The sequence below is a fragment of the Mus caroli genome, chromosome 11, assembly GCF_900094665.2.
Source record: "Mus caroli chromosome 11, CAROLI_EIJ_v1.1, whole genome shotgun sequence".
NCBI lineage: Eukaryota > Metazoa > Chordata > Mammalia > Rodentia > Muridae > Mus > Mus caroli.
Genome location: NC_034580.1, coordinates 77932322 through 77942937, shown reverse-complemented (window position 1 = coordinate 77942937; position 10616 = coordinate 77932322). Strand labels below are relative to the sequence as shown.

General features: G+C 50.0%; 1 protein-coding gene across 1 annotated transcript in view; it reads right to left on the bottom strand.

The window, feature by feature from the left end:
• The window catches only part of Unc45b (unc-45 myosin chaperone B), a 29161-nt gene that overhangs the window by 10310 nt on the left and 8235 nt on the right, over positions 1 to 10616 (bottom strand). The window contains exons 8-13 of the mRNA XM_021176635.1: positions 10144 to 10314; positions 7095 to 7266; positions 4227 to 4527; positions 1638 to 1732; positions 1312 to 1453; positions 821 to 961 (exon numbers count right to left, since the gene is read on the bottom strand). Of these exons, the coding sequence (XP_021032294.1) occupies positions 821 to 961; positions 1312 to 1453; positions 1638 to 1732; positions 4227 to 4527; positions 7095 to 7266; positions 10144 to 10314 (1022 nt within the window). The remainder of the gene's footprint in view (positions 1 to 820; positions 962 to 1311; positions 1454 to 1637; positions 1733 to 4226; positions 4528 to 7094; positions 7267 to 10143; positions 10315 to 10616) is intronic.

Genomic DNA, 10616 nt, shown 5'->3' with positions numbered 1-10616 from the left:
AAAAAAAAAAAAAAAAAAAAAAAAAAAGACTTTCCGTGAGTTACTTAAGAAACCAACAGCATGGCCTGGAGCTAGACCGAGCCTGAGCGAGCGGGCGTCCGGAGCAAGCGGGGGAAGGGGGGTCGGGAGCGAGCCGGGTCCGGAGCGAGGGGGGCAGGGTCCGGAGCGAGCCAGGGTCCGGAGCAACCGGGGGTCGGGAGCGGGACCCCGGAGCGAGAGGGGCCCAGAGAAGAGAAGGGGGTTGAGGGGAATCGGTATAAAACAAAACAAAACAAAACAAAACAAAACACCAGCAGCCGTCCTGTGGAGAAGGCCTCACTACATGGCTAAGTTCTCTCTACTGTCCACCACCTCATTTTGTAACACACATATGATTTTTATCATTTCCTAAAATCCAAACGCTCTCACTTGCTGGGAGTACTTTTCCAAAATGGTTCATATGCAAATGACCTGCAGATATATCCTTGTGTGGGGATAATCACCTTACATACCCTTGTGTTAGGGGTTTTGTGACATTTGAGCATAGAAACTCGGCATTCATATCCCTAAGTCCAGATACCCCAGAAAAGTCAAAATTCTATGACTAGGAGGCATGAAATGAAACACAAGTGTCCATGAAATCAGCAACAAATGTTGCAAAATGTTCATCTGGCTCTGTTTAATCAAATTACAAAAGCTCCGACCCTAGTCAGAAAATTAAAAGACAGAAATCATGAGCGCCACCTAGTGGGAAAAATTGACTATTGTCATCGTCAAGCCGCTCATGGTCTCAATGTTTTTCTAACCACACAGCTCCTCGCCTGAGCTGCCCTGTACCCACCTTGGGGTGCTCCTCTGGCACATGTTGCTTGGAGAACTTGGCCAGCTGCACCAGCTCAGGGACGACCTCCTTGACATCATAGCTGTTGGTGCAGTTTACCAGGGTGTTGGCCACTGAGTAGAGGATGGTCTTGTCACTGGTCTGGAAGCCCCGGGTTAGGAAAAAGCAGAAAGGAGTCACCAGAGTGATAGATCAGAGGAAGTCTCTAGGCTGATCCTAGTGAACCCCCTCCCACTTCCAGAAGAGTCTAGACACCGTCTGTGCTCCCTCGGGATCTCGCTGCCTAAGGGTCCCAGACAGATATGTTGTCCTATCATTTTGACAGGACAGAGCTGTGAGTCCCACCACCAGAGGGCTATCCAGTGAAAGAACCAATCTGGCTTCACCACGGAGGGTGGAGCCAGGGTGAGCTCACAGCCAGCTGAGCCCTGAGCACCAGGGCCAACAGACTGGCACCCTTCCCTGCGCTTCGAGATCTGGACCACTCTTGCCTTGGCCAACTCGAACATGGCCTGCAGAGCAGGGATGTCCTGGACAAAGTCGTCCTTCACGTCAGCGTCCAGCGTGAGGTAAGCCAGGCCCTCCACTGCCCAGCGCCGCGTCCGGGTGTCTATGGCGGTGTTACACAGCCACCTGGAAGCGGAGAGCGAGGAAACCAGTGCAGAAGGAGCCAGGGCTCTGACCAACAGTGACTGAGGTTCAGGATAACAGGTAGCCAGCGAGGGGGCTTATCCAGCCTGACGTCACTGAAGGGCATCCCAGAAATCCCTCACAGAGGCCCATGAGGAGGCAGAGGTTCCAGAGGGGCATAACTTACTTTCGACACTGCTTGGCTAGCTTCTCCGTTGACCCTTCAGCAAACTGTCTGAGACCATAGTCGGAGCCCCCAGCTGAGCCAAGTTTACAGAGCCCCTGTGGCGAAGGGATACAGGAGGATCAGCAACACTGAGGCCTGAGCCAGGGCCTGTGGTCAACACTGTCGCCCTTTCTCTGCCTGGACACACCTCTGTGCCCATGCCACCTCTTCTGAGATGCCCTCCCCGGTTCTCCGACGTGGGAAGATGCCCACAAAGTCACAGGTCCTCACCATTTTGACTTCTTCTATGTTTTGAAAAATTTGCACAAGAGAATCATACTAAATATCTGTGGCCGCTGTGAGAGACGGTGTGAGAAAGCAAAGAAGTCCCATCATGTGGACAACAAATTCAAACATACAAAGTCTAACCCAGGGGGGGAAAATGGACCCTTGTCAGGAAAAGAGCAATGTCTTCTGGGGCAGAAAAGCTATCATGCCCACAGCAAACAGAGTGGTGCACATCTTTAATCACAGCAGACAGGCAGCAGAGGCAGGTGGATCTCTGGGAGTTCAAGGCCAACCTGGTCTACAGCATGAGTTCCAGGCCAGCCAAAGCTACACAAGCAAAAAATTGACTGATATGAGGAGCTGCAGAGATGGCTCACTGAGTGGGGCCCTTGCTGTGTAAGCATGAGAATGCCAGCTCAGATCCCAGAACTGTGTGAAGGTGAACATAGATAGCATGCATGGGTCTATGATGCTAAGGGTTCCTTCAGTGAGGCCAGTCAGTCTGGTTATGCAATGGCATGTATCAAACAAGGTAAAAAAGCAACAGTCAACACCCAGGGTGTCCACTGATCTCCAGACATGTGCCATGACACACAGACACACAGACACACACAGAGTTTTTTTTTTTTAATTATATGACCCAGGCAGAGTGCTGCAGGCCTATAATTCCAGCTCACAGGGGAAAGAAGCAGAAGAATAATGAGTTGAAGGCCAGACTGGCCTACAGAGTATGTTTGAGGCCAGCCTGGAATCTAAAATAAGACTCAAAAGAAAAATGTCTGGAGCTATTGGCCCCTTTAATTCCAGCATCAAAAAGCTGTGGCAGGAGGATTGCAAGTTCAAGGTCAGCTTGGGATACATTATCACAATAAGCTGCAACCTATCTTCTAAAACAGAACTGCAACAACAAAAACTATTATTGTGGTCTAGAGAGACTGCTCTGCGGTCAAGGGCACTGACTGCTCTTCCAGAGGTCCTGAGCTCAATTCCCAGCAACCACATGGTGACTCACAACCATCTGTAATGGGATCTGATGCCCTCTTCTGGTGTGTGTCTGACAGCTACAGTGTACTCATATACATAACATAAATAAATATTTTTATTAAAAAATATCTCTGCCATATTGCATGTAGGAGGGAACTTGGGTTTGAGAGACTATGTTTATGAGAGGGTAGGTGCTTAAATGAAATAAATTGTTTGGAATACTAAATGTCTCTAGAGAAAAAAAAACTATCAATGTGAATTCAAATCTAGGTCAATGAATCAAATCTCTGTAATTTCTTTATCAGGTAAAGGAAGGAGAGTGTAAATAATTCAGTAAGGCGAAAAGAGTAAGACTGAAAGTCTGATAGCTGGCTAAAGACACGCATTTGTTGGTGTCTGCTCTGCAAGCACACTTCCTGCTTCCTGGACAGTGTCCATGTTTGTGTCTTCACGGGATGGTAATTTCCTAGTGCTAAGCTCAGGGCCGTCCTCCTGACTTCATTCTCACAACCCTACCTATCACTTTGTCTGCAAGGGCACATGGATAGACCTGGGGGGGGGGTCCCTAGTACCTGCCCCTGCCCTCATACTGGCTGGTTTTATGCCTACTTAACATAAACAAGAGTCATCAGAGAGGAAGGAGCCTCAATTGAGAAAAAAAATGTCTCCAAAGATCCAGCTGTAAGCATTTTCTTAATTAGTGATCAAGGAGAGGGGGCCCAGCCCATTGTGGGTGGTACCACCCCTGGGCTGGTGCCACCTGCCTTCAATGATATGGAAGTGAGTGCAAGCTGAATTAACCCTTTCCTTCCTAACCTGATTTTTGGTCATGGTGTTTCATCACAGCAACAATAACACTAAGATAGCCCTGATGGTGGTTTGGATATGTTTGACCCGTGGGAAATGGCACTAACGGAAAGTGTGGCCTTGTTGGAGGAAATGTGTCGTTGTGTAGGCAGGCTTTGAGGTCTCCTAGTGCTCAGGCTCCACCCAGTGCAGAAGGAATCCTCCTCCTGGCTGCCTGTGGCTCAAGAACTCTTAGCTCCTCCAGCACCATATCTGCTTGCATGCTGCCATACTTCCCACCATGATGACGGGCTGAATCCCTGAAACTGTAAGCCAGCCCCCATTAAATGTTGTCCTTTATATGAATTGCCTTGGTCACGGAGTCTCTTCACTGCAATGGAAACCCTAAGACACGCCTCCCTCAAGGATGGGCATGCCCCACTCAAGTATGGGCACGCCCTCCTCAAGGATGGACACGCTCCCCTCAAGGATGGAGGTCCTGTTTTATTCATCCTGGTATCCCCAGGGGCACTCAGCGCCCAGTCCACTCACCACCAGCGTGCGGATCTTGATCTTCTCATTCTTTGTGGTCTTGTAGATCTGCTTGAGAAGCGTCACGCCGTTGGTGATGATGAAGGTAGCCCGGCTGAGCTTCGTGGAGGCGTGGATGAGAGCCTCCACAGCCACCAGCTGGTCCGCCTCACGCTCCGAGCCACACAGAGCCACCATCATCTCCATCACACCTTTCATGCCCAGCAGCTGATTGCCCAGGTCAAAGGGCCCCTGCAAGATGCCGGACACCGTCTGGATGGCATTTACATTCTTGTCCATGTCCTGGGGGTCAAATTTGCTCCTAAAACAGAGGACAAGGGTGGTCAGGAGAATCAACCCAAGGAGGTAGAAAAGATAGCATGAAGGAAGATTTAAATTGGCCTTTCTTCAGGAGCTGTGTGGCACTGGGCCAGTCACTGAACCTGAGTCTCAGCTCTTTGGTCTATAAATAGAGAGCATAATGCTGTTATTTCTTAAGGACACATGACATCATGGCTGCTCACAGGGTATGTCCCCCTGACAGCACATTGACCTTCAGGATTGACCTTCAGGGAGTTGAATTATTGGACAGAGAAGGAAGCAGCATTGAGGAATGCATTGGCCTGCATTGCAGTCACCCCGAAATTTCTTTGATGAACTGGGGTACCCTAGAATGTCATTTCAAATTGGGATGAGTGACAAGTCATGAGATGCTAGTTACAGCCCCCTCCGCTGAGGCAAGGACCAATAGGAGACCTCGGCTGATGGCTATCAGCCAACAACAGCTCCAGCCTTCCCTGCTTGGGGGGACAGTGCATAACCATAGTCACAGACAGGCCCAGTGAGGCACCTGAGGAGCTGCCCTCTATCACGTGACGGTATGGAACTCAATTTGGAATCTCATGAGATGAAACAGTGAAGGGGAAACAACCAAAAGTAGGGGTGGAATGGCCCAAGGACATAAATGGGGACCAGAGTACACACAGAGCCCCAGAGTTAAAAGCAGTGGATGTATCCTACAGACACCCGTGCGGGCTGAATAGCCACCTGACAGCTGCCTTATCCCAGTAGTCCCAGCTGACCAACAAGCTGTCTTCCCCTGAGCTCAGGGACGTTGACCAATCAGGCCTGGACACTCTACAAGCATGACTTCCTCACGTGCATGGAGGACCTACATGGGTGGCAACTCTTCCTGTATCCGCCAGCCCATTCATGCGTTTAAAGAGCCACCACCTGACCAAGGCTTGCTCAGGGCTTCATCTCCCACCTAGCTGGAGCTTGCATCTCAATAAAAAGCTTTTCCTTGTAGCTCTCTAGGTCCAGGCTTTTTTCTTTAAAAAGAAAATTTCTAAGGCTTATGGAACTAAGACTCAAGCTGCAAGGCCAGGGGGATTTCTGAAGTTAGTAGGATGGGCTGAAGCTCTGGTAGGCAGCTTCAGCCATGAAGGGCTTTAAAAGCCAAAGTCAAGGTTGGTAGGAGAACAGGACTGAATGGGCACTGGCACGCTGGGCAGCTCAATGTAGTTCTTCATTTAGCAGTTGAAAAAAAAAATACTTAGGTGATAGGTATGTATCAGGCTTGTTGCCAGACATAGTGGCTCACACCTTTTATCCCAGCATTTGGGAAGCAGAGGCGCTTGATTTTTTTGAGTTCAGGGCTAGCATGATCTACATAGAGAGTTCTATGCCAGTAGGAGCTACATAGTGAGACCTTTTCTAGAAAAGATAGATAGATAGATAGATAGATAGATACATACATACATACATACATACATGTATACATACACAGGTAGGTACAAAGATAGATACATATGCGGGGTGCGGCCACAGGCCCGGTGAAACCCACTTGTTTACTGCCTTGCCCGAGCATGCGCAGTGAGGCTGCATGCGAGGGCTGCCTGCCAGGCTGGACAGTTCCTCATGATCCAGACCTGTCAGCCTATCTGTGAATGACCTAAGCTCCTGCCTGGAGCGTGTGTGAATTCTGATTGGATGAGGTGGGGTGGAGCTAGAAGGAGGAGTCGGAGTGAGTAGTGAGAAGAGTTTAGCCCTTTCTGCTAGAAGGATGGAGTAGTAGAAGCTGCTGTTGTAAGTGGTAGGAGCTAGCTGTTGTAAAAGAAACCAGTAGTAGTGAAGAGAGTTTGTTTAGCCCTTGCCCTAAGAAGAAGCTGCTGAGGAAGAGAGCTGTAAAAGAAAAAGCTTGAAGCGTGAGCCGGACTTGGCTACTGTGTCGTTCGTGTCACTGCAGGCCGGAGACTGTAGGGACCGGGACATACATAGATAAATGCATAGATAGATAATGAATGTATGAATGTGCCCTACAAAATCTAGAACGTATCTGGCCCTTTACAAAACCAGCCACCTTAGGAGGAGAGAGAGGACACAGAGGAAGGGTGATGTCCCCCCCCCCCCAGGACTCATCCAGAGTGCAGCTTCCTAAGCCACACTCCGAGTTCTGAGGCATGCGTGTGTTCCAGAAATCTGGACAATGTACTGGAATCACTTAACAGTCAAAGAGCTGCATCAAAGGAACGGTGGGGGACATGTAAGGAGAAAGACTCATCACAGCTGATGGAGAGGTCCACACAGGAGGAACTGCAGACCTCCACCAACAACCTGAACCAGTGCACCATCATGGGAGTGCAGCCTCCTAGAAATATCTTCCTACCCAAGTCAAGCCATGAAGCCATCAAACCACTGGGTGGCTGCAGCCTAGACCAACATGATTGTGCCTTGCTGGGAGACCCCAAACTAGAATTCCCAAGCTACACAGCTCCCAGATACCCATCTTACTGAGAGGCAAAAAATTGCTATCATTTCTGTAAGTTACAGAAGGTGGGGGTGACTGGCTACACAGCCACAGGTGGCTGGCGCCTCCTGGGGACTCACGTGATGTACTCCTCACAGATCTTGCGGAAGTGGTCGCGCTCTGGGTCACAGCGCAGGTCATCATAGAGCTTGTTGATGAGGATGGAGGCCAGCATGCGGGTGTTGTCGGTCAGGGGCAGGCAGGAGGGCAGGTCTGGAACCTGCCCCACCACCTTCAGGATCTTCCTCAGACCTGTGGGGTGACAGCCACAAGAGTGAGATCCCCAAGGGTCTCTGTCCCCCTGAAAAGTGTCTCATCGCTGGTCCCCACCGGCCGTGACTGCAGACAGTACATGGCCTCTTCAGAGTTCAGAGAACTGGAGAGGGGACAAGAGGCTCAAGCCTTTCATCTGATCCTGCACCTGTGGAGCAAGCCACCTGTTGCATGGCCAATATTTCCTCCATACTTAAACACAACAGTAGTCGATCTCAGTTCATGGGTTGGGTCCGATCTTCCTTATATATGACTTCATACTATCTTTTTCCCGGGCCTCAGTATTATTATCATTTACAAAGGTGAAAAAACACGACCTATTTAGTAGACTCGAGGACTTGGTCAGCTGATGTACAGAAACAGCCTAGCAACCCTCCAGAGGCATAATCAATCACTCTTCAAATGCCTATCATTTCTATAGGAGTTATTAATCATTCTCTCTTCTCGTTACCTTACGGATGAACCTTCGGTGGCTTCTTCCACCAGACTGCCTTCAAGACTCACATGTCTGTTGAGCAAGTAGATTAACAAATGAACGAGCCCCTTATCTGTCCTACCTTCAGCCCGGTATGGGAAATGGGTACGTAAACATGCCAGGAAGTTTCTACCGGCACTGGATGCTAACAATGCAAATGAGGAACCAGCTTCAACCGAGCTGCAAGCTGGGGGTTCAGACAGAGCTCAGTGGCAGGCAGGGGGTGTTTCCCTAGCATATCAAAGGCTCTGGTTTGATCCTCCTTTCTCTAAAAGGTGATTGGTCAGGCACAGAGTCAGATGGAAGACCTGGCCTCTTGCTCCCTCTCCAGATTGTACTGAGCTTTCCCTTCGTGCCAAGGAGCTCTGGGGCTTGTTCCCTGATCCAAGCTTAAGACCCATCCCACTGCTCAGCAATCAGTTCCGACTTTCGGATGTGGAGAAGCCACTCATAATCTTGTAGCCAGCCAAGTGACATACAGAGAGGACACCTTCCCTGTGAGGTCTGTTGTCAAGCCCACCGTGTTAACTGTCATGCCATAAAGCCTATGGGATATCTAATGTCAGAGGAAGCTTGGAGGTGGAGAGACCTTGAGTGACACCTGTCAGAGGGAGGAAGAAGGGCGGAGGCAAACGCAGGAGGGGCGGAGCTCGGCTTCCGGGGGAGGGGGGCGGGGGGCGGGGGGAGCTGAAAGTGATTGACAGCAACGTTACACTGCATATATTTTACCACTGCAAGGAACAAACACCTCCACTTCCTCTCTATTCCTCTTGGTACACCTGACGCCAGCTGAGTATCCTACAATTTAACTCTGACACAACCTGGGGTTGGCACAGACCCCTCAGACTGAGGGCTCAGTCCCGCAAGATGGCCTCCACTGCAAGGTCCTAGCTTTCCCCCATCCTCTGCCCAGCATGCCTACAAACAAGGCCCCCCTAGGATGCCCTTGTCAGGCTGATAATGTGTGAAAATGGCTCACGGAACTCAGAACAGTTTACTTACTATACTATCAGTTCATAGAAAGGATGAGACAGGAAGGACTGGATGGGGGAGGGACGCAGGATGAGATGTACAGAAAGGCAGGGTCTGGAGCTGGAGAGTCTTCAAGTGCTGCCTTCCCAGAGCCCGTTCGTCCCTCACCCGCGAAACTCTGAGCCTCCTCAGTGAAGAGTGGGTTTGTATTTGCCTTGTTGAAATAGAGGCTTCACGACGTAGACATGACTAATTATGTCACTGTCTGTTAGTGATTACCTCAGTCTCGGGTTCTCACCCTGAGGTCAAAGGTTGGGAGATAAGAGATGCGAATGAGCAGCGTAGGAATTTCCCAATCTCTAACCACACAGCTAGCTTCCCTGAAACCTCCTTATAGTCCTGCCAAGCTCTTCACAGGCATCCAGGTTGCTAGCCTCATCCACTTATAAAAGATGCTTAGTGAAAATCACGACAGTTGTGAGTTATGTGCCAGGAGAGTGCAGAGGCCAAACACATCGTTCGTATTATGTCACCAACTCACGCACAAAAAAGGGTTCGGTTCGGTAGGGCCGGATGAGTCAACCGAGACACTGAAGCCTGATCTGCAAAGACTCCCCACAATGCACCTGCTCCGCCCACCCAGATTCACCTCTGATTTTCCCCTTCCATCCTGCCTATGGATCCCTCCCACTTTTCTGCTCTTAGACCACTCAGGGTCTTGTAAGCCAGACGCTCACTTGGGTTTGACCCCCTCCCAGCACCCTCTCTGGCCCTGTCTGAGTTACACACGTGTCTCATGCTACAGCTCTGCACTGGCCTACTGAGGCTTCTAGATCCACTCGGTTTCCACCTGAGAGCTATTCCACTTAGTGCCTTCCAACCAAGGAAGAGAATAAGAAATGCTCTCCCACCACACAGTCCCCACCTACTCCATCCCATAAACCACATATTTGATCCTACTGCAGAGAGGAAAGAGGCCAGTGCTGTCTTTCAGAATATATACAGGGACCAGAAATGAAGTTGGGGGCATGATAGGAGTCGTTAGGCACCTGGGTCAAATGTTAAAGTCTAAGTACTTGCTTGTGTTCTGTGTTGGATGCGTGTATGGGGACTGCATGGTTAGTAGTCCTGTTTGCTGCAAACACTTAATCCTGCCTTTTACATCTATCCAATGTTTTGGAGCACTAACCACTTCCTGGGTATGTTCTTGCCCTTGGTTCAGAGCCTTTACCTACCAGCTTCAAGAGACCCTGGGGGAATCCTACTACACAAATGCCTGCCATCCCCTTCAGCTGGGACTGAAGACGCTCTCCAGACAACACCCTCCTATTCTCTCTACACAGAGACAAGTATCTGAGTCTACCCCAATGGTATGACTGAACCCCAAGCTCCTTCATCCCCCATCTCACCGTTATCTACCACATAGATGGTGCGTGAGTTGTCATGAATGGACAGGTCCTTCCTGGGGACGTTCTTATTAAGCAGGTTCAGTGCCTGGTCTCTGCCCTGCCCAGACACCTTCTTACTGACCAGCATGTCCAGCAGGTGGCTGGTGATCTGCTTCAGGTCCTTCTTGGTATCTGAGGAACAGAAAAGGAGAGCAAATAGAGACGAGAGAGAATTTCACACGGAGAGGACCAAGAATGGCAGAAATGTCTCGAGGGACTCTGGAAGGCCTGAAGTCCCTGTTTTCTGCGTGTGAACGGTTCAAATATGGAACATTCCCCTCAGAAGTGCTTTTCAGTCGATGGTGCTATTTGGAGGGGCTCTAGAAACTCTAGGAGGTAGGGTCTGATTGAAGGAAGGAAGCCACTCAGGGCAGATCCTTGAGAGATGTTTCTGGTTTCAGTTGCCTCCCCTCCCCTCCCCTCCCCTCCCCTCC